Source organism: Talpa occidentalis, unplaced genomic scaffold (assembly GCF_014898055.3).
Source record: "Talpa occidentalis isolate TD23 unplaced genomic scaffold, MPIMG_talOcc4v2.1 talOcc4.6, whole genome shotgun sequence".
In the NCBI taxonomy this organism is placed as follows: Eukaryota; Metazoa; Chordata; class Mammalia; order Eulipotyphla; family Talpidae; genus Talpa; species Talpa occidentalis.
In genome coordinates this window covers 23,656,046-23,680,760 of record NW_023604972.1, presented here as the reverse complement: position 1 = coordinate 23,680,760, position 24,715 = coordinate 23,656,046, and the positions used below count along the sequence as shown (strand labels likewise).

At 34.3% G+C, this 24,715-nt stretch overlaps 1 protein-coding gene across 2 annotated transcripts in view; it reads right to left on the bottom strand.

Annotated features, from left to right (window-relative positions):
* SLC30A9 (solute carrier family 30 member 9) overlaps positions 1-24,715 on the bottom strand; it is a 77,907-nt gene that overhangs the window by 16,898 nt on the left and 36,294 nt on the right. For both annotated transcript variants that reach the window (XM_037529080.2, XM_054688512.1), the window contains exons 7-15: positions 20,041-20,099; positions 18,751-18,818; positions 16,212-16,314; positions 11,870-11,925; positions 9,890-10,025; positions 7,048-7,087; positions 5,844-5,915; positions 5,297-5,404; positions 1,619-1,784 (exon numbers count right to left, since the gene is read on the bottom strand). In XM_037529080.2, the coding sequence (XP_037384977.1) occupies positions 1,619-1,784; positions 5,297-5,404; positions 5,844-5,915; positions 7,048-7,087; positions 9,890-10,025; positions 11,870-11,925; positions 16,212-16,314; positions 18,751-18,818; positions 20,041-20,099 (808 nt within the window). The remainder of the gene's footprint in view (positions 1-1,618; positions 1,785-5,296; positions 5,405-5,843; positions 5,916-7,047; positions 7,088-9,889; positions 10,026-11,869; positions 11,926-16,211; positions 16,315-18,750; positions 18,819-20,040; positions 20,100-24,715) is intronic.

Here is a 24,715-nt window from a genome sequence, read left to right as displayed (position 1 = left end):
AATGACCCTGTCTCCTGTGTTCAATGCAACTATGTAATCCTCTCTCTTGGAATGTGTGTTAGACCTAGTGACTTACTCCTAGCCAACAGAATATGGCAAAATGATGAGATGTCATTTCCAAACTAGATATGAGACTTTGTCTTGGTCATACTCAATCTACTGCCTTTTCAGCTTTCACGCCTCAATTAAGCAGGATACTATGCTGAAGAGGCCCATGTGACCAGAAGCCATATTCTGTCAATAACTGCATAAACTTTGAAGCAGAGTCTTCCCCAAGAAATAGCAATATGCTTTGATTACACCTTGATTACAGTCTGTGAAAAAACCAGAAACAGTGATCCCAGGCAAACCATGGCTAGATTTCTGATCCATGTAACTATGAGATAATACATGTTTTCAGTCATTAAGTTTTGGAGTAATTTGTCACAGAGCAGTAAATAACTAATGCTCTGTTTAAAAAACTGTGTGAATTTTCTGGGTTACTAACATGTTTTCTCCCCAGCAATTTAATCTACAGATCTTCACTCTTCCAGAAAATTTGCCAGTGAGTCTTCCCTTTGCAGCGCTTTTTAAAGAGTTTAAGTCTAAGAGATATATGCAAAATTATAAACATAGGCACCAATTCATTCTGTAAGGTCAGTCATTATCTTGATACCTAAACCAAAGATATCACAAAGAAAGGATATTTAATATGGATTATCTCACAGTAAATTACTAAGCCTAATACTGATTCTAACAATGCTCAGTCGTTAATCTTGATCCAGCTATGTAACTACTTTTCAAGATTAAACATGTATGGCTTAGAATATAAATCTAGTCTACTGATTCAGACATAAAAGTCATTCTTAAAAGATTTAGCTTAAATATTTACTCTAAAATAAAGAAGAAATACATTATTTTATCCTTTTTTATAGGTAATATTGGTTTATAACATTGTGTATATTTCAGAAAAACAGGATCCCACCTCTTCAAATGTATGTTACCACAAAATTTAAAATTTAATATATATTATGTGGCTAATGGAAAATTGGGATCTTAAAGTTTTGTCCCTTCCAATTCAGACTGTTGCAGAATTTCACTCTAAAAAACTATTAAAACTCTGTCTCTTCTTATTATCTCTTAAATCTTTAGATTTTTATTCTTATTTAAATAATATAAATTATAAGGAAAACATTTCAAAAGGAATATAAATTATATTTAATATGGTAAGCATTTCCCCAAGAATAAAAATCTTAAATTTAATACATTCAATTTGCAATTATAATACAAATATAAGGCAAATATAAATAAGAAACTTCCACATATGGGATTCCAGACAAAAGAGGCAACTACTTTGCAAACATCTGTCCCCATTACACCATCTAACTGTACTTTATTCTAAAATTTAAAGATTTGCAAAATTTAAAAGGAAACTTAGGGAGATTCCCAATTCATTCATTTACTTTCTTGTGAAGTTGCAATCTTGAAAAGAGATTAAAAAGTTCCGAAGGTTAGGAATCCAAAGCCTCCTTTGAAAATATTTACAAACAAGCATACTAGGAAATACAACTATAAGATATACTAATTGTATTTCTTAATATGTTTTGCAATCCTAACAGCATCACCATTATAAACTGACCTTACTGAGGGGTCGTTCTCCAGAAGTTCAGTAAGCCGCTGTACTTGTTCTGGCTGGATGGATCGCCCTAATAGTGCTTCTGTGTTAGTGTAGATGAGGAATGCTGAGACCACACCTAGTAAGGTGCCTACACCCAAAGAACCTAGACTGTCATACAGTGGATTGCCTAAATAAAGCACATAAGATGTTAGTAAATTAACATTTTCTGTTATTTTAGTGAATTTTAGTAAGCAAAGAACCAGAATTGGCAAATCAAGGAACTTAAAATAATTTCTAACTCCTTTAGTAACTTCTAATATTTTTACTATACTACTAAAAGTGTTCTCGCTTCATATTACACAAGAAGTATTAGTGGTCTAATATTTTAAGATCTAGTTCATTACATGGGTCAAGATTCTGAGTATTTTCAGATTAGTCACATTGTGTGTGTGTGTTTGTGTGCACACATTTCTTTTACATTTAAGTAGCACTTTTCCCATCCCAAATTGACAAAACAATTGAGATCAAAAGCTGAAAAAACCATTTCTGAGGGGTCTGATTCTTAGCAAGGTTCTGAGAAAAAATGAAGCCATGTAAAGTTAGTGCTATTCTAGATACAAGTAATTCACTGCATGCTATGGGTATAAAGCAGTGATTCTCAAAGCATAGTCTCCTGGGGTCTCCCTGGTGGTGCAGGGGTTAAAGTCTCAGCTCTATCAAGCTATCACCAGTCACTGCAGCTTGAGTTCAATCCCCAGCTAGGGAGCTAACCCACATGGCGCAGCAGACCTCTCCTGTCTCGCCCACTGCTCCCCTCAGCAGTGTTATTTCAATAAATATCCCCACTCTGTCTCTGGTGAATCCTCTCACCCCACCCGACTCCCTGAACCTCTACTCATATCCCAGTTTTTGTATGCACAAATAAAAATAAATAATTGAAAAAAAAAAAGTGTAGTCTTTTGAACAGTAGAACCATTATCACATTTGATAACTTGGTGAAAATACAAATCTCAGATCTCACCTGAGACTTTCTAAACCAGAAACTGGAAGCAGTGTCCAGCATTCTGTGGCCTCCTAAGTCCTCCAAGTGATTCTTTTTTTTTTTTTTTAAGATTTATTTATTTTTTTATTTATTTATACAATAGTTGGGGTACAGGCCAGAGGCACAGGAGAGTGAGAGGATTCACCAGAGACAGAGTGGGGAGCAGAACAGGCAGAGAGAACGTAAACACTGCTGAGGGGAGCAGTGGGCGAGACAGGAGAGGTCTGCCATGCCATGTGGGAATCTCCCTGACCAGCTGGGAATCGAGCCTGTGCTGCAGAGGCTTCGACAGCTTCACAGCACTGCACTCAACCCACTGCGCCACTGGGGAGGCCCCATCCAGGTGATTCTGATTCTAAAAGTTTCCTCAATTTGTTAGGGGTTAATTCTCTCCTAGAAACAATGAGAAGAACTGATTTACCATACATGGATGTATAATTTAATATTCATAACAAACATTATTAACTATATTTTAAATATAATAATTTTACATTTTCAGTTTAGAAGTCTTTATTTCAAGGATGAAATGTCAATATTGAATCTCTTTCAATGCTTGATAAAATATTTTACTAAAAAATAACCTGTTGCACTAGTTTTAATAATCAAAATATAACACTAAAAAGTAAACTGAAATTATCTATGCTGAACGATTAAGAATGACCCACTTGTAAAATATAATCCACTAATAGGTTTTTAATTATAGAGGTCAAAAAAATCAAATATTGCTCTTTAGAAACCAAAATTTAATTTTTTAAAAAAATATGTGTATAGGCGCTATTACAGAAATCACATGAATACTGGCTGAAAAATACTTCATATCTTGGCATGTTATTTAACTTTAAAAAATTTAATTCAGGGCCTCCCCTGGTGGCGGAGCGGTTGAGCGCTGGGCTGCGAAGCTGCCCGCAGCCTCTGCAGCGCCGGTTTGATCCCCGGCCACCGGCAAGGGTCCCACATGGTGTGCAGACCTCTCGTGCAATGCCCACTGCTCCTCTCAGCAGTGTATTTCGTCACTCTGCCTGTTCTGTTCCCCGCTCTGGCTCTGGTGAATTCTCTCACCCTCCCGTGCTTCTGACTGTACCCAGTGCGTGTATAAATAAATAAACCTTTAAAAAAAAAAAATTTAATTCAGGGGATCTCCCTGGTGGCCTAGGGGTTAAGTCTCAGCACTGTCACAATGAAGGCCCTTTGCAGTGGCCTGGGTTTGCTCCCCAGCTAACCCACATAGTGCAGCAGAACTCTCCTGTTTCACCTGCTGCTCACCTCAGCAGTGTATTTCAGTAGATCTGTTCTGCTCCCCACTCTGTCTCTGGTGAATTCATTCATCCCCCACACCTCTGGCCTATACCCCAGTTCTTCTACGCAAAAATAAAATCTTAAAAAAAATTCAACTCATATAAAACACCCAAATTTAAACTTAATAAGTTTAATTTGGTTTGTATTATTATGTAAAAGAAAATAACCTATTAAAAGCTGACTTAGTCATCAAAGTCATACTTTCTTTTTTTTTTAAAGATTTATTTTTATTTATGCATCAAGAGCTGGGGTACAGGCCAGAGGTGCAGGGGGTAAGAGGATTCACCAGAGACACAGTGGTGTACAGAACAGGCAGACTGACTGAAATACACTGCTGAAGGGAGCAGCGGATGAGAGAGGAGAGGCCTGCTATGCCATGTGGGTTGCTCCCTGGCTGGCCGGGGATCGAACTCGTGCTGCAGAGACTGCAGATTGCTTCATAGTGCTGTGTTTACCACCAGGGAGATCCCTAAGTCATACTTTTCTTAAGCCTAAAATTTTGCTAAGTACTAATTTTTGTCCAAAAAATCTCTCAAACTGTAAGGTTAACCAGAAAAAAAACCCAAAACTTTTAGAAATATTTTGTGTCACAGTGAACATCAAAGTCTTAAAATGTACATTCAAAAAGAGAAAGATCTATTCATGATTTGGACTATTTTAAGAAACACTGCAGAATGGTGGAGGCTCATCACCATTATTTTAAATATGCAAGGACAAATGGGTAAGAATGGAAGATATTCCATTCTAAGAGAATTCCAACTTTAGAAATGAATCTTTACATATTAAAGCTTTCTTCTGTTTTAGAAAAAAAAATACAATGATTTCCTTTATTCTCATTCACCTGTATTGTACTGGAGTTCAAAGCACTTAACTAGTTACCAAAACTGAGGATAGAACCAACTTTAAAGTCAAGAAAATAGGAAAGTAACAGCAGTTATTATTGGCACTGATTGTGGAAAAGGAACAACAGCTACAATATACATTTATTTAGAACTTTAAGATTTGTTAAAGTTCTCATATATTATTTTAATAAACTATTTTAATAAACTGTGAAGTCACTAAAATAAATATTATCAATACTTTCATAGGTAAGGAATAATTTTTTAATTCTTTAAAAGCTGAAAGTGGTCACATTATTTATTAAGTCAAAAAAAGGTTTATAGCATTACAAAAATGAACTTTATTCTGTATTTATGACAGAAATTTCTAACTGACCAATTGTTTTATATAAATAAATGATTAGTATGAAATTAACATTCAACAATACCAGTTTAATGTTATTCAAAGACATAAAAGAAAATTCTCACATATTAGAGATTTAAGTAGTAGAAATAAATTGCCTATAATTTAAGAAATTTTACCTGTTATAGAGGTAAGGCCCATACAAGTGGCTGCTATTGTCACTCCCAAGACTGCTGCAGTATCCTCCAATAATATAACATTTGTACTAGGATCACGACTTTCTATTACTTGATCATTGGGGAAGAGACAAAATTAATTTTCTGAAATCTTACTTTGACATCATCAGGTAACTTGATAATAAGCATTCATTTAAAACTGTAGTGTAAATGAAGATTAAAAAATGCATAAAATCCTAATTTGTAAAACCCTGTTCAATGAAAACTAGTTCTTTGCTTCAATGTTAACATTTGTTACTTAAAGTCAAATTACTCTCTCAAATTATATAAACATATATAGAAATATGGTATTTCACCTAAGTTAAATCCAATTATAAAGTAGTCGTGTTCAAATTATATTTCTCTTTATAAAAGAGATGTTTATTTAAGAGTCACAGAGGGAAGACAAGACATATTTTGAACACATGTACAAGGAACAAAGCAAAAGTACTGGGTAATTTTAAGCAAATAAAGGAGATTAAATAATACACCTGGTTTCTAAATTACATACCATACTTGTAAAATGACATTCCTTTAGCTCGAGCACTCCTACGAAGTTCATTTAAAGCAACAAGAAGTGTTGCTGAAAGAAAAGCATTAATATCAGCAAGAAAGAAACTTCATGCCTCCAAACTTTAAAGATGGTATCTCAAAAGATAATAGGCACAACATTTTAATGCCAAGGTTACCAATAAGGAAAATTCTACATTAGTCACCCACACTCCAATTAATCATCATAATATAATAATATATTTCTAAATCACAGTAACTTAAATATCATTACTACAACATCCTTAATTTACTAGACAGTTGCTACATGGCAGATACTACACTAAGAACAATCACTTTGATCCTCCCAACCTTTTGAGACAAGTGGTATTATCACCACTTTATAGACTATAAAAGATGAAGGGAGTACTAAATACACAAAGTAACAGTGGGGTGCCTCCCTGGTTGTGCAAAGGGTTAAGTCTCAGCACTACGAAGTTATCTGCAGCCACTGTAGCATGAGTTCCATCCCTGGTCAGGGAGATAACCCACATGGCACAGCAGACCTCTCCTGTCTCGCCCACTGCTCCCCTCAGCAGTATATTTCAGTCAATCAGCCTGTTCTGCTCCCCACTCTGTCTCTGGTGAATCCTCTCACCCCCTGCATCACTGGCCTATACCCCAGTTCTTGTATGCATAAATAAATGAATCTTTAAAAACATAAAAAAGAAAGCGACAGTGTGTTTCTGAAGTAAACACACTATGAGTGAAGCAGAAAATCAAGAAGGTTCATACCTGATAGTGAAACTTCTCTACTGCTATAATTAAAACTTTCAAAAGCTTTGAAATATTCATATTGAAAAAGCCTTCTCTGATTAACATTACAAAATCTGATTCTTAAAAACTCATTATATAGTTAGTTTTTAAACTCATTTCAAAAACATTTCAAATGTTCTGAGTAAAGATATATGATGAAAACAAAAAATAAAAAAATGGCTTTTCCCTCCCCTCATCCACTACAAAAACAAAGAATTTACTATTTAAAGACAGAAAAAGCTTAGATTTCTCTTCTTACAGTTTTCTTTAATCAATACATATTAGTTTAATAAATATATATTTAATAACATATTAGTGAAATGCTAAATATTACTAAATTAAGTATATGTGATGCTGAAGCAAACACAAAATGTTCATAAATTAAGAATAAATATTATGACAGTACATACCTCCTTCAGACACCAATGATCCTGCTAAAATGCAATATGCCTAGAAAATATAAAAATGAAGCATAAATTAATATTTCACTGCAGAATCAGAATTGTTCCTGCATAAAGTTTGTAATGTTTAAAACAAACACATAAATTTCCATCCAATCCAGATAAGAATCTTGATGAAAAATAGCTCAACAGATACAATGAGATATGACATCTCAAAAGAGGAGACAACCTAAAAATTTGAAAGCCATCTTTTTAAAAACAGTAAGTATAAGTAACATACAGAGTGTTATGTCATAACCTAAGCTAAATTCACAATACAAAAGATAAAAGAGTTAAATAGTACTAAAATTTCAAATCTGGGGTGTGGATAACAAAAGCAGTAAGATCTACATCCATATCAAAGTAATTTCTGGATTTGTTTGGCTGCCCATTACCAAGAAAATCTTTTCTGAATCCTGATTCAAAGAGATAAGTTGTTATGAAAAGTTAACAATTTTGGTTTTGATAACACCACTTTCCTTACAGTCCAAGACACTCTCCAATTAAAGATATCAATAGAAGTTTTAAATCAAGCTAAACAGCAAGAGAAGCACACAAATTCTTTATAAATTTTAAATGAAATTCAAACCAAATGCCTATAGAATCTTCAACATTATCCTTCTGTTAGGCTTCTCTGGAATGGAGGCTTAGAAATTTTGAACCTAGTTCAACACTCATATTCTGTTAAGGAAACTGATTTCCCAATGCTGTATGACGTGCTTGAGTGCACAGATTAAAAACTAAAATCCAGGCTTTCCAGTCTCAATTCTAAACTTTTTTCACTGCATCTTATGGCCAATCTGAAAAACAGTTAAATTCCCAGCAATTCTTTTTAATCCCTTTCTTTCTAGAAATAACTTAAGACACATTTATCACCTAGTAAAGGGAGACAGTATATATCAGCCAAGATTCCAAAATAATACCTAATAAACACAAATTGGTCTATAGCATATTGAGTATATTATTTACCAAGGAAGTCACAGTCTGATGGAAACTTTAGTTATTACTAAAAAATATAAAAGCATCAAGAAGCTTTAAAAGTTATACATAATTGAAAATTCATCAATCCTTAGCTCTAGTGTCTTCAACCCTTTTGCCTCTATAAAGTAATAATGTACAAAATTAGATGACTGTTAGGAGAATGAAGTAAAGCAAATCCTCAGTCCTTGATACTGCAACTTTAAGCAAAATGACATATAAAGAAGCCAATTTTACTCTAAGCTAACTGATTAATAAATAAGAGTTATGTTTCTACAGCATATGTCTGTCACAAAAACACCATCAAACTTCTATAAAAAGATACAAAGCACTTCTAATACAATAATTTGTACTCACTCACTCATTCATTTTCCAACCTGGTTATTTCATTTCAAGGTTGTGGGTGGATGGCACCTACCCCAGCAGCTCAAGGTACAAGATAAGAAGCTAGTCTCAATAGCACATGTTTCTATCAAAGGCAGACTGAGACACACCAATTAACCTCACATGCATGCACATCTTTGACATGTGGGAAGAAATTAAGAGTACCAGGAGAAAATCCAGGTAAACATGGGGGATTCATGCAAACTCCACAGACAGTGGACCCAAATGGAAATCAATTTTTTTGCTCTCAACAGCTTAACAAAATGATATTGAATGAAATGTTGTTATTGAAGTATTCCATCTTTTCAAAATGGAAAAAATATGCTTGTTTACTTTTAATATTATAAAATCTATTAAGTGAGAAAACTAGTCAATAAAAACTGCAGGAAAAGACTAGCTTAATAGCCTTGTTATTATATAAATGTGAAGGTATTAAAAAATATTAAAATGAGACATTCTGGTTGTGAACAAAATAGGTTCCAAGTACCCCCACATTCCAAAATGAGGTGCTATACCACCTCTTCAGATTTTTACACAGAGGTGGTCCAATCTTTGTTTTACAATGCCTTGCCTACACACCCACTAGCCCACTTAAATGCTGAAGATAAGGAGGTCAAAAGTAAAAGTTTTTTGAAGAAACCTGTTAAGCGATTGAGGTTTAGAAAGCTGGATGCATGTACCCAGAGTTTAGAGATCACAGTGAACTATTTCTAATACACACCTGAAAAATGTATAGGCAAGTCTATTATGTGATAGTGTTTTGGAAAAAATCTGCAATTGCACCAAGTGTCAAAGATGCTTGTTTTGGGCCTCCCTGGTGGTGCAGGCAGTTGAGCACCACACTGTGAAGCTGTCCACAGCCTCTGCAGTGTGGGTTCAATCCCGGCCAGCCAGCGAGAATCCCACATGGTGAAGCAGACCTCTTCTGTCTCGCCCACTGCTCCCCTCAGCAGTGTATTTCGTCAGTCTGCCTGTTCTGTTCCCCACTCTGTCTCTGGTGAATCCTCTCATCCTCCCACGCATCTGACCTGTACCCCGGTTCTTGTATAAATAAATCTTAAAAAAAAAAAAAAGATGTTTAACACTTAGGGCTCAAACATGGGATTTTGACTAGGGGTCTTCTGAAAAGATTACCTTGCTAAATGAAAGATAATCTCAGCAGAGAGCCTCCCTGGTGGCGCAGCGGGTTGAGCACCACGATATTGAGCTGTCCGCAGCCTCCACAGTGCCAGTTCGATTCCCGGCCGGCCAGGGAGAATTCCACATGGTGTGACAGACCTCTCCTGCCTCGCTCACTGCTCCCCTCAGCAGTGTCTTTGGTCCGTCTGCCTGTTCTGCTCCCCGCCTTCTCTGTTAGTCCCATTCCTTCACATCAATATGACAAAGGCAGTCTATTGTACTTAATCATGATTCATATTATTTCATAACTGAGAGAAGAAAAAAAGATTACCCATAGAAGAGATTCTATCGGCTGAGGATTAAGCAATCCCATGATTCCATGGTACCAAGATAATCCTGCACCCATCATGAAAATACCAACTCCGCTAATTAGTGAAGCAATGTAACGCATATTTGAAAATCCATACCTGAAAAATAAAAAAGATTGCTTAAATACAAATGATTTCTTTTCAAGATATGTTTGGTCAATGAAAAGAAAATTTTAAAATTTCTAAAATTATCAAGATAGCATGATTTATATTTAAGTAAAATTTAAGTGCCAATTGAAATGTAATCAAAATTTCAATAAGTGGAAAACTTACAAGATCTTTGAAAATATATAAAAATGGAGTGCATATAATTTAATTCAGGTATTTTCTAATCTCTTTTCCATAAATCCTTTTTCCATTTTGATTTAGTAGAGCTACTTTACTATTACGTAGCAAAATGCTGGTAAATTAATCTTTTTAAAAATACATTCAAATGTTCAAGGAACAGGATTAACATTTTTCTTATACTGTATTTTCTAATTGAATATTTTGATCTTCTTGTACAACCAATGATTTGTATTACCTATAGTTTCATGCTGGATATTTATTACTGGTCCTGAACAGTTCAGTCACAGTAACTGACTGCTATTGTTTAATTAGGACTTTAAGTTTTCTGGATGTTTTTATGACAAATGCTTTTTACATTTCAATCATTTTCCAAGTATCTTTGCTCAATATGTGCATTATTTTGTATTATTATCTATACCAATAAAATACTGAGTATTATGGAAATCAAAAATATAATACACTATAAGAAGCAAAGAATCACTCATAAATAAAAATATTTCCTAGAAAATTTACTTTCAAACACAAACTCTATAGCACCCTCCCAGCAGATGAAAATTTAAACAGGAATTCTTAATTAAGACTGATTTTTAAATTCTTTTTGCAAACATATAATCTTGCAATAGGGACTTCTCAATTTATAAATATAACTTTGTACCAGTAGCTAATAACATAATGGACAGATACAAAATATTTTTATAATTATAGAAAATTCTACTGGACAGCACTAAAATAGATTATTGAAGGTACTTTGAGAATAAATTGTCACAAGCTAAAATTAAAAAAATTTTTAACCTGTTTTTAAACTTCTACTGTATAAAACTGGTCAGGAAAATAAGTTTTCCTGAGAAAATAAAACATTGCAATGATTTGTAATTATCAAACTAGAAGGCTAATTGTTCTATGTACTAGTTACTGATCATTCGACTATTCAAAATATATTATTAATAAGAAAACAGTAGTTTCTTGCTTTTAACAAAAAAATTTATATAAATTATATAGGTAGACTCCTTTATAATAAGAAAAAATTTTTTTGCCTTGAGATTGATCAAATTCTACTATTAAAACTTATTTTAACAATTATGCATGTGTTTTAGCTGGTTATGTTAAGTAGAAGCAACAGAAAAAAAACCTCTGTATTAACTGATATGATCCAAAATAATACACTCTAAAAGGCATAATTTTGAAACACTAACAATACTATTCCAAATCACAGCAAGAGGATTAAAATAAGTTAAGTATGGATTTAACAGACTTTATTCCCAAAATTTTAGATTGAGTGGTACATTAGTCTAGATGCAGAGTATGTTTCCTATGACAAAATTGAACTCTAAGATAAACATATGTGCTTTGTTATAATTGTCAAATATGAAGAGGACAAGGTCTCTACTCTTCATTGCAAAACATAATTTAAACTCTATTTTGAAGTTATATCTTGACATAGCAGTGAGTTCTGCATTTTTGGTATTACAGCAGAAGAAATGAGCAACTCTTTAACACAAAACTGCAGGGGTGTGTGTGTGTGTGTGTGTGTGTATATATATATATATATATATATATATATATATATATATATATATGAACTGCAGATTTCTATAATTCAGTTGCTTTTCTATCAATGATTAGTGGCTAAAACAAAATAAAGGCAATGTCCTTACGGATGAGTAGGATCTGGTGTTTGAACAGACTTGCTGATGCCCACTGCTAATAAACCCTAAAGAGAACAAAAAGTTAAATAAATCATTAGCAAGATGGGGAGTATAATGTAGTGAAACCAGTCTGGAGAATATAATCTGACAATGACAAAGAAACCATAAGCATATGCATATACTACAACCTAATAATTCTTATTTGCGGATTTACCTTATAGAAACAAATATAAACCCAAAGGGGTACAAAACACTATTGCTTACAGAGAAGAAAAAAGCCAATATAAAAATCCAACAATGAGGAAATGCAAGACAAATAATGAGATAACCAAACCATTAACAACTTTTATAACCGTTTAAAAGAGTGCAATTGAGATAAAACTTTCTGCACTAACACAGCAAAAGCTCCTAGTCACCATTAAGTGGAAAGGGGAAAAAAACAAATTTAGGAATAACTTATGTTATGTACTTATTGTAAACTATATCTAATAAAGAACACAGGAAAGATCTAGCCATTCTAACAGGTTCACTGTGATTTTGATTTTAATTTCCCTAATGAATGATGCCCAGTATTTTTTCATGTACCTGTAGGCCAGCCATGTGTCTCCTTCAAATATCTACTCAGATGTTCTGCCCATTTTTAAATTAGATTGTTTGGGATTTTTTGCTATCCAGTTGTATGAGTTCTTTAGAATTACATTTTTTTAAACAGGTCTCAAAAGTTACTGTTTTCAAAAGGACATGAGAAATATAATTCCCATCTACTCAAAAAGACCCAGTTGAAATCTTTTCATCAAAGCCTTTCTGACATTCTAATCAAGACCAAGGAATGCTCAAAGTACTTGGTATCACGAGATCTCAGGTTTTATTTATTGCTACTATTGCTCAATTTCTTATAAAATTAATTTATTTTTCTAGTTACAAAACTAATATATGTTCATTATAAAGAAATTCAAATAGTATAGAAAAGGAGACCATTTAAGAATTTGGGGCATGTTTCAGACTATCTTTATAAACGCCTATGTACATTTTTTTTTTTTAAGATTTATTCATACAAGCACTGGGTACACTCAGAAGCGCAGGAGGGTAAGAGAATTCACCAGAGCCAGAGCAGGGAACAGAACAGGCAGACTGACGAAATACACTGCTGAGGGGAGCAGCAGGCAGCAGGCAGCATGTGGGACCCTCGCCAGCGGCCAGGGATCAAACTGGTGCTGCAGAGGCTGCAGGCAGCTTCACAGCCCTGCGGCTCAACCGCTGCGCCATGAGGGGAGGCCCGCCTATGTACATTTTTTAATGTTGCTTTTGTCCACAATCTACATGCCTTTTTGCACTTTATTTTATGGAAATTTTCTAACATACAGATAAACAGAAAAAAACAATTCAAAAAATCTAATAAAACATATCAATAAGCCAAACTCATCTTCCACTCAGTTTCAACAACTGCAAATATATAATCACATCTATTTTATCTAAGTCAATCCACTCCGCTCCCTCATAAATATTTGAAGTAAATTTCAAATATCATACCATTTCATCTTTAAATATTTTGGATTAATCCCTTTTAAAAAACTAAACTTTTTTAGAAAATTATCATACTTTTAAAAATTAATATTGTTTATTATTATTAAACATCTATTCAATGACATTTCACATATTTAAATTCTGAAGTAGAATTCACACAATGAAATGCACAAATCCTGAATGTACTTCTCTGATTTTTGACAAATTCACAGCCTTGTAACACATATTCTTTTTTTAAAAAAAAAATTTATTTATGCATTCAAGAACTGGGGTAAAGGCCAGAGGTGTGGGGGGTGAGAGGATTCACCAGAGACAGAGTGGGGAACAGAACAGGCAGACTGACTAAAATACACTGCTGAGGTCAGCAGAGGGCGAGTCAGGAGAGGTCTGCTGTGCCATGTGGGTAGCTCCCTGGCCGGGGATCGAACTCATGCTGCAGTGGCTGCGGATAGCTTCATAGGCTGAGTCTTAACCACGTGCACCACCAGGGAGGCCCCATAACACATATTCTTATTAAGACACAGAACCTTTCTATCACCTCAAAAAGCTCTCCTGTGTATGTTCAGTCAATCCTCCCTCACATTAGACAAAAATTTTTCTGAATATTTTTTAACCAAAGATTATAGATCTATTCTAAAACTTCATATAAACAGAATCACACAATAGGTATTCTTAAGTGTTCACCATTCATTTAGCATATTGTTGGAGATGCCTATATACTGCCTATATGTATTTCTTTTTATTGTTAAGTAATATTGTATTGCATCAGTATTCCAGAAACTTACCTACTCCACTGCTGATGGACATTTAGGTTGATTCCAGTTTCTTGTCCATTACAAGGTGCTATAAAAATGCTTATAAAAGTTTTGTGAAAATTCCCATTTCTTTTGGAGTACTGAGTCATACAATAGGTTTAGGTTTACAAGACACTGACAAGTGTTTTCAAGAGTGATGGTTACAGTTTATGATCTACCAACAATGTCTAAGACTTGCTTTTCCATATCTTCATCAACATTCTGTTGTCAGTTTTTAATTATAGCCATTATAATGGATATACAGAAATGTCTTATTGAGGTTTTAATATACACTTCCTGATGACTAATGATATTAAGTACTTTTTCACGCATCCTTTCAAGTATCTTATTTGTGAACTACCTGTTCAAATCTTCAGGTTTTTAAAAAATCTGAGTTGTCTTTTCAGTACTGAATCATACAACTTCTTTATCCCGAATACCAGCCCTTAGTCAGATCATATGCTTTGTGAATATTTTCTCCCAATTAATTTTCTTGAGTATTTTGAAATTAGAGTTTAATCTATAAATTTATTTCTTACATAATTCTGTTTTTGAGTCCTATTTTAAGGTCTAGAAGACACTCTCCTTGGTTTACTTCCCATGACTTTTTCTGACAACCCAGTATTTTGTCTAGTTTAGCTGTTTAATGTGATATGTCCAGTCCCCATTAGTCTATCATGGGGGAAGCAGAATTTCTTGACACGATATTTTACAAGTAGAATTTTTATTTAAATTATCAGTTATTATTCCTGCTGAGTACATAGATACCTATCTACCACATTCTTTTAAACCCAAGTAGTATTTCAAAGTACAGACACTTAAAAGTTAACTTCAATACTTTAAATAACAATACCGAAACAAATAATCTACATATTTTTCCATGTCCATATGTACAAATACTTCTGCATAACAATTTTCTTATTTTCAAGTAAGCCTGTGACAAAATAGATTATTATGTGTTCTCTCTCCCCTCACTCCACACCATGACTGACTGGCAAAATATTACATATAGTAGTTATTATTTACTGAATATAATATCAAATGTTTATGTACTTTCCTAACCTTTACAAAGGGTTAAATACATTTGATAGTATATTAGATGAGTTCTCAAATTGAATTTTTAATTAAGATTGTTCTTTTGGACCTTCCTGTTGGCGCAAGGGGATAAGCACTGCACTACAAAGCAATCTACAGCCTCTGCAGCACGAGTTCGATCCCCAGCCGGCCAGGGAGCAACCCACATGGCGAAGCAGACCTCTCCTGTCTCGCCCGCTTCTCCCCTCAGCAGTGTATTTCAGTCAGTCTACCTGTTCTGTTCCCCACTCTGTCTCTGGTGAATCCTCTCACCCCCTGCACCTCTGGCCTGTACCCCAATTCTTGTATGCATAAATAAACCTTTTTTAAATAAAAATTATTCTTTCTACTCTTAATGTATCTGTGTCTAAGTTTACTGTAAGTATAAATAATGAAAAGGCATCTCTTTAGTACACCACATTCTTTAAAATGTGAAATGATACACAAGTAGAAATTTTTTTTTTTGTTCGTAAAAATGGCTTAGGGTTTCTAGTATTTGATGTTTACATCAAAGAGGGTTTAAGAAGGCATTTTAATTTATTTAAAAAAATCTTTCTTCATTTGAAAATTTAAGGAAAGAAATTTAAAATACCAGTGTAATATAGGAATCATTTTAATTCATCATTCATATCTTTATTCAAAAAACTGAAAGTCATAAGAACTCATATTTAGAGACCATATTCTTATCTAAATAACATCTCATCTACAAAAGCCTCTGCCGAAATTAGTGACTGATAATTTTACATTTCATATTCCATTGTTGAAAATTCTTAAAGCATAGCAAACTGCTTTAAAATACTATGCTCACATTCCTGTATATTTCAACACTTAAAAGTGAAACAATTTTCATTTTCTTCTAAAGCCAACCTTAGAAATCATTCAGTTTTAAATACAATTTTTAGACTAAACCCTTAAAATTTTTACTTTAAAATTAATCAGAAAAAGCTTCTATCCCTCACCTGATTACAAGTATCAGATAAAGAGTGTATAGCTTCAGAGAACATACTTGCTGAACCCGTATAAATCCAGGCAAGGAATTTAAAGAAACAGTTTAATCCATTGCTAGGAGAAAAGAGAAAATAATCAAGCATAGGTTTGGCTAACAATTTCCACCAAAAGCTTATTTTATTGACTGTATATACTTCTATACTAGATTCTGTTCAAAATGAAGTTAAAAGAATCCCTAACCTTCAAGAACCTCTTATATTTTATGTAATGAGTATAAATTTGAGAAGTACAGATAATGGTTTCATTAAATACTCAAATGAACAGGTATGATATGTGTAAAGCAAATTACTTAAGTGCATTATGAGAACTGGTAAGAAAAGTGAGTGTTCTGCACTTGGACTAAGTGAATTAGAATGGAAATTAATATTGTCCAGGAGACCAATGTGAAATGACTGGCTGGATTTAGCTCAGGCACTAATCATTTACCATGCTTTGTTATAACTCTTTAATGTAAATATAAATGAACATCCTCATCTTATAAATAAGAAAACCACACATCTTCCCCCAGCTACCTGTTTCCCTTCTTCTTCACTTCAAATAATTTCTTGAAGAATCATCTGCTCTTACTCTCTGTTTTCCTCACTTTGCACTAATTCTTCAATCCATGAAACAACTTCTGCATCAGATACTTCTTTCAGCTGGTCTTATCATAACCACCAGTTATGATGGTTACTGCTATTAAATTCCTAGAAACATTTTAGTGATTTCCATAATTTCACAGAAATATTTGTCACTATTTTCTTAAAATGCTTCCTTGGCTTCCATAACATCCCTAGTTTTCTTCCTACCTTGCTCCATATTCTTCCTCTACAGAATCTTTTTCCTCTACCCATTTCCTACATTATAAGCTTTCTTCAAGGTTTTTCCAGAATGCTTTTTCTTCCTCACTCACTCCCTACACTCATCTACACTCTCCAGGTAATCTTAATTTTTATGGCTTATATTATCCCCTACATACTAATTAACACTCAACTCTAAATCTCTAATCCAAATCTCCTTCAATGCTTCAGATCAATATACATTAACAACTATAAATATATATCATGCACCAGGTTTATGCTAAGCAGATTACATATATTACATGCATTTATCCAGTAAAGAATGCTTTCATTGCTAACCCCATTTTGCTGATGAAAAGAACAAATCCTGTTAATGAACTTCAGTTGGGTGTCCTACAGATGGATCACTCAAACTCAAAAATGAGTTTGGATGGTGCCCAGGCACCTGATTTCTTTTGCTCCCATCCTGCTACTTCCCCTTCTTCAAGAGCTTCTTTTCTCAGTTGATGATGCAATATCTTACCTAATATCCAGACTAGATGCCAGGGCACCATTCTTAACCTTATTTCCTAAATACTTCTTGAACCTAAACATGTCTGCCCATCTTTGTGAACATTATCCTAATTCAATACTTCATCATCTCTTTTCTCTATTATGTCAAATTACTTCTTCCAGTCTAGTGCCCCTCCAAAACTGTATTATGTATATTTTTTATGTTTCCAGATTTCACAATTCCTAACACACATAAAATACACATGTTTTACTCAAGAAATAAAGACAGCTGGTGGGGGGTGGGGGGGGGGAAAAGAACTAATGAATTGTAGAAGTAATGCTTTTAATCATCCTAAAATAAATTAATCAGCAAAATTTACAAAGAGGAAAAAACAACAGGAATCAAAAAGAAGAAACAAAAAAGAGGCAAAAATACCAATTATGCTCTTTCAAAGTAAGTGGGAGATCTACCTTAGAAGCTATAACCCTGATTTAAGTTTTAGGTATTCTAAAAATAATCCTGGCCAATTTAACTTTTTAAAAAAGATTTCCATCTAAAGCAATTAAAATAGAGGATTTTTCAGAGAGCAACTATTCTTAGATCTTGACCACATCATAAACATACAAGGCACAAGATAGGCCTCTATATGGGCTCTTTCCGCAGTACTCTACTGACAAAACATAAACTTACTGAACTCATGCTAAAACAACATAAATTTATATATATATAAACATTCTACATCATTCTTCATTTTTGTACAATGTATGCTTTCTCCTCTCAGGTGAAGTTCCCGTAAAATTCCCACCACCAATTCACCCCTGTACAATCACCACAGTCCATTGTGTTCTTCCCTCCCCTGTTTTGATCCCTCTCCTACCCCTCCCCTGCAGAATGTCTCTAACTTATAGTGGCCTGTTAGTTTTGTTTTTCGATTTATTATGATTTTTTTTTCCTGATCCCTCATTTGGTTTCTCTACATTCCTACATTTCTCTACATTCTCTACATGAAACCATCTGATTTTTTTTTTTTTTCTTTTTCTTTCTGGCTTTTTTCACTGAGCATAATCCAGCTCCATCCATGTTGCTACAAATACCATAAAGCAACATAAACTTTTAATTTTTTTACCTAAATACCAAATAATAAATGTATACATTCAAGGATATACACATTAAAAATAATACATTACTACTTTAAAAGGCTTATTTTTCAGTACTTACATGCAAATGGCAACCATCACAACTTTACCCGGGCCCTTAAAAAAAACTGATGTAGTTCTGGAACGTGGCTATAAAAAAAAAATCAAAAACATCTTCTCAGAGCAGCACTATAGTGCTTATAAATGACTCACAAACGCACAAACCAGAAAGCATCTCCCATCAAAACCTCTAAATAACTAAGTTTACTTATTTTTCTCAAGAAATAATTCTTTAAAAAGCAGACATTGGGCTCTTTCTCCAGAGCTTTATTTTATTTCCTTATAATTCATGGAAAGTCTGCCTATTTCCAAAAAGGATCTTAGTTGGTTACATAGAAACTAGAAATATATATATATATTAGTGACTTTGGTAAGGGCCATTTCAGTAGAGTGGGGATCAAAGTGCAACTGGAGAGAATTCAAGAGAGTAAGAGATAGGATAGTAAAGATAAACCTTTCATGCTGTCTCAATATTAATTTCCCTCTAGTAGGAAGAAAAAGAGTATTCTGGCACACATGTAGATAAGATAGTAAATATGGTGATGGAAAGATGAAGTGCTTTTTAGAGATAACATCTATTTTATTCAAGAATATATGAAGTAAGGTCATTAGAATAAAGGGAGAGGCTGTAAGAAATCTGGTGAAAGAGGAAATGGCTCACAACCACCACCTCACAGAGTTGGAGAGTGAATGCACTGTGTAAGTTTAGTAAATGTCCACTGATTTTGTATACTCATAACAAAGAAAGAAAAATCAAAATGAATATGCAATTCTCTCTTCCAAGGGCTATGCTTCTTCACTACAAACACAGGATGACAGTTTGAATGTTTAACCAAGGTAAAGAGAAGGAGAAGATTCAAGGAAATTAAAGGTGTATATGTGAAAGAGCTGAATCTTGCTAAGAATCTAATATAGCCTTCTCCCTTCTAATCTATAGGGCTCATGGTTTATAACAGTTATGAATTTAAAGAGAATTTATCTCTCAATTTTTTTAATTTCAAGAAAGCAGACAGAAACAAATACACTGCAATTTGCTGCATTACAATGTGTTCAAGGAAATCTTGGATTAGAATCACAAACATTGTGGTGCAACAGACCTGTTTTGCCCGTTGCTCCCCTCAGCAGTGCATTTCAGTAGATCCAACTGTTTGGATCCCCACTGTGTCTCTGGTGAATCCTCTCACCTCCCACACCTCTGGCCTAGAACCCAGTCCTTGTATGCATAAATAAATCTTAAAATAAAACTAAAATATCACAAACATTTCACAATCAACTGATAACTAGGGTTTTACTGTGTAACATAACATTATACCTTGGTGTTTCCCAGAAAGTCTCCATATTCTCTCAATATTTTTTGGTTTCTAAATAGTCCTGTTACAAAAAAATTATAAAATACAGTTAGCTCATTTCTATTCTTATCAGTCACATTTTAGATGAACATAATTATTCTCTTTAAGATTATGCTTTACTAGAACTAGTAAAAATATCAAGTTGTTACAAGAAATCTGGATTTGCAACCCAATTAAAAAACGGGCATGGGATCTCCTTAGTGGCGCAAGGAGTTAAGAGTCATTACTATGAAGCATCTGCAGCCACTGCAGCACAAGTTCAATCCCCGGCCAGGGAGGTAACCCACATGGCATAGCAGACCTCTCCCGTCTTGCCCACTACTCCCTCAGCAGCGTATTTCAGTAGATCTGCCTGTCTGCTCCCCACTCTGCCTCTGATGAATCCTCTCACCCCCTGCACCTCTGCCTGTAACTCAGTTCTTGTATGCATAAATATAGAAATCTTAAAAAAAAAAAAAAAAAGTAAGGTGGCACATTAGGTTTCATGAAAATTTTTAAAAATGGGCAAAGGATTTAAATAGACCTTTCTCTAGCGATGATATATAAATGATCAGCAAGCACTTGAAAAGATGCTCATATCATCAATCAGCAAAGAAATGCAAATTAAAACCATAGTGAGGTATCACTTCATACCCACCCACAGCTACTCTCAAAAACAAAAACAGGGCCTCCCTGGTGGCGCAGGTGGTTGAGCATTGCACTGTAAAGCTGTCCGCAGCCTTTGCAGCGCGGGTTTGAACCTGACTGGCCAGGAAGAAACCCACATGTCACGTCAGACCTTTCCTGTCTCGCCCGCTGCTCCCCTCAGCAGTGTATTTCGTCAGTCTGCCTGTTCTGTTCCCCACTCTGTCTCTGGTGAATCCTCTCACCCTCCCGCGCATCTGGTCTATACCCCGGTTCTTGCATTCAAAAAATACATTAAAAAAACAAAAACAAAAAATAAAAAAACAAGTGTTGGTGAGGACATAGAAAAATAAGAAACTTTGCACATGTTGGTGGGACTGTAATGGTGCAACGATGTATTAAAACAATATGGAAGTTCCTCAAAAAATTAAAAACTTATCACATGACACAGAAATTCCACTTCTGGATATACATCAAAAAAATGAAAAGCATGGTCTCGAAGACATTACACATTCGTATTCATAGCAGTAATCATTCACAATCACTAAGAAGTGGAAGCATGCAAAATATTCAAGAACAGATGAATAAACAAATTGTCAAATACACATATATTGGAATACCATTCAGCTTACTTAAAAAGGAAGTCAATCCTGTCATATAAGTGAAACTTGAGGACATTACACTAGTGGAATAAGTAAAAGAAGACAAATACGATTCCATTTATATATGAGATGTCATATAAACTCACAGAATAAATTCATATAAATAGAATGGTAGTTACTCGGGGAGAGGCAAGTGAGAACAAAGATTTGATGTTCAACAGATATAGTTTCAATTGTACAAAATGAAAAGTTATGGAGCTCTGTTTGATAACAATATGAATATACTTAATATTTCTAAGTGCCAAATTCCAAGCAACAGACCACCAAGGAGAGTCAACACTCCTGGAAGGTACACTTAAAAATGTATAAGATGAAGAGAAAACTAGATTTGCAATGAGAAAAACAGGTATGATACTCTTCACTATAGTACATGTAAAATGTGAGTGGTTTAAACTTCACATAAGAACCAATTCTACATTTTTAGCTCAGTTTAAAAATACAGAAGAAAATAATTTTCTATTAATGTATTTTCACAAATTTTGTACCTTAAATATTTCCCTTAATATACTGTAGAAGGCTATTCACAGTATCATTATTTTAACAGCAAAAGATTGGAAATCACTTACGGGAGAATGATAGAATAAATTACGGTATATCCTTAAAAACGGAGTATTTTTAAGTGGAATAAAGAAATGTCTGTATTTACCACAATGGAACAATCCCAGGACATGTTGAGTGAAAAAAACCAAGAATAGAAGTGTATATAGTATAATTTCTCTGAAATATTTTACCTAGAATATTTAGCTTTGGAATCCGAAAATTATAAAATAAAAATAAATCAAATTATTTCTAACTACCCGCAGAGTAAAATTTATAGTAAAAACAAACCAAAAAATCAGAGAAACCTTAATCACTCTGATAGCAATAATACCAGTATTTTGACATTGCACTGCATTCTTTCTACATGTATACAAACACATAAATCAAGTAAGTAATTATGTTAATTAGAAAAAGTAAAGTGGGAAAAATCCAGTAAGTTTATCAGAATAACTTACATATTTTTGTCTTAAGGAAAAAAAAAAGAATTTCTTGTTCTGTTCACTGAATACCTTTAAAAGATGTCAACCTATTAAAAATGAGTACCCATAATGCCCAATTGTATGCCTTCTCAATGTTATTTCCAAAAAAATGGGGGAAGTGATTCCTTTTAGAAATGACTGATTACCACTCTGGGGCAGGAAATGTACAAGATGAAACCAAAACATCTTATTGGAACTAAAAGCAAAGATGCCATAATACCAGGGTTATGACAAAAAGACTAAGGAGACAACTTGCAGTGCGCTTCCACTGCCAACAATGAGACAATGTGCATACCATTACTATGCCACTTTGTCCTGGTTTTGTCTATCTTCTCCACCCTCTACTCCTATTTCATCCCCTTCCTATCCCAGTACTACCCACCGTCTTGATACTTAACTCCCATACTCTCAAGAAATTCTCTCTACCTCTTTTCCTCCTGTTTTACTGGCCATAATTGTCTCACAGTTTTCACTTGGAAATTTCACCACCTCATCAGAGGAAATATTATCAATTTACAGTTTTGGTTCTGTGTAGAATTTAGAAATATAGTTAAAGAACTCAGAATTCTCGTAAAGATTTGTATTCCAAGGCTATCAGTTTCACATTATTTTACATTAACACAAAAATCTTTATGAGATTAGAAAGGCCTAGATAGGAAATATTTTATGTTTTGAAGGCCAAGGGGCAATATAAAGGATATATAAAGGTATGGATATAACAAGAGAAAACATTTCTACCTATCTTTCATAACAAGTATAATAAAATAAAAACATAAAATATGTCAGGACAGTTATTTGAAATACAGGTCTACTAATGAGAGGAATGAAATTACTCTTGGGGGAGTGGATAACATTTCACTTCATTGGGATTCAAAGTTGGTGTTCTCTATCATCAAAAATGATTGTGGGGCCTCCCTGGTGGCACAGGGGTTAAAGAAACAGCTCTATCAAGTTATCACCAGCCACTGCAACATGAGTTTGATCCCCGGCTAGGAAGCTAACCCACATGGTGCAGCAGACCGCTCCTGTTTTGACTGCGGCTCCCCTCAGCAGTTTATTTCAGTAGATCCACCTGTTCTGCTCCCCACCCTTCTCTGGTGAATCCTTTCACCCCCCAACTGCTGGCCTACACCCCCGTTCTTGTATGCATAAATAAATAAATCTTTTAAAAAATGATTGTGTTGTAGAAAACAGGATGAAGGTTCTTCAAAAAATATAAAAAGGAAATGAAATCAGTACCTCAGAGAAATAGCTGCATTCCCATGCTCATCACAGCATTACGCTCAATAGTCAAGATATGGAAACAACTAACTGTCCATCAACAGATAAATTAATAGAAGAAAATGTACTACACACATACACACACAGTTATTATTCAGTCATAGAAAAGAAGGAATTCCTGCCATTTTGCCACAACATGGATGAAATTAAAGAACATTATGCTAAGTGAAATATGCCAAAGAAAGATACCGTATCATCTCACTTATGTGTAAAATCTAAAAAAGTCAACACACAGAAGCAGAGCAAGGTGGTAGTTGGTCAAGGTTTAGAGTAAAGAAAATGAGAAGGTGCCAGTCAAAGGATACAAATGTTCAGTTATGATGAATAAATTCAGAGGCACTAACGTACACCAAGGTACCAGAGTTAATTATATTGTGCTGCATACTTAAATTTTAAGATTTATTTATGCACACACAGGCCAGAGGTGCGGGGGGTGGGGTGAGAAGATTCACCAGAGACAAAGTGGGAACAGAACAGGCAGATTGACTGAAATATACTGCCAAGTGAAGCAGCGGGCAAGACAAGAGAGGTCTGCTGCGCCGTGTGGGTAGCTCCCCAGCTAGGGATCAAACTCTTGATGCTGAGGCTGCGGGTAGCTTCACAATGCTGTGCTTAACCCCTTGCACTACCAGGGAGGTCCCATACAATTAAAATTTGCCAAGAGTAGACCTTAAGTATTCTCACCACACACAAAAAAAGGTAACCATATGAGATGATTAATGTGTTAATTAGATGATTGTGATAATCACTTCACAGTTAGATGTATATAGAGTAACATTTTATACCTTAAGGAAATACAATTCTTGTCAATTATACCTCAATAAAGTTGGAAAAAGAATTGATTGAGAAGGGTGGGAGAGTATGCCACACCAAAATATGTCACATTAGCATAAGAGTTATTTGGAACTGTATCACTTAAAAAACAGCAGATACAAGAACATTCTGACCTCTCCTTTTCTTCCTAAATGTAGGTGCTGTAAATTCCATGTAAAAGATATCCTTCCTATACCAAGAGGAAAGAAACCTTCTTATCACCAGAGATGGAGAGTCAA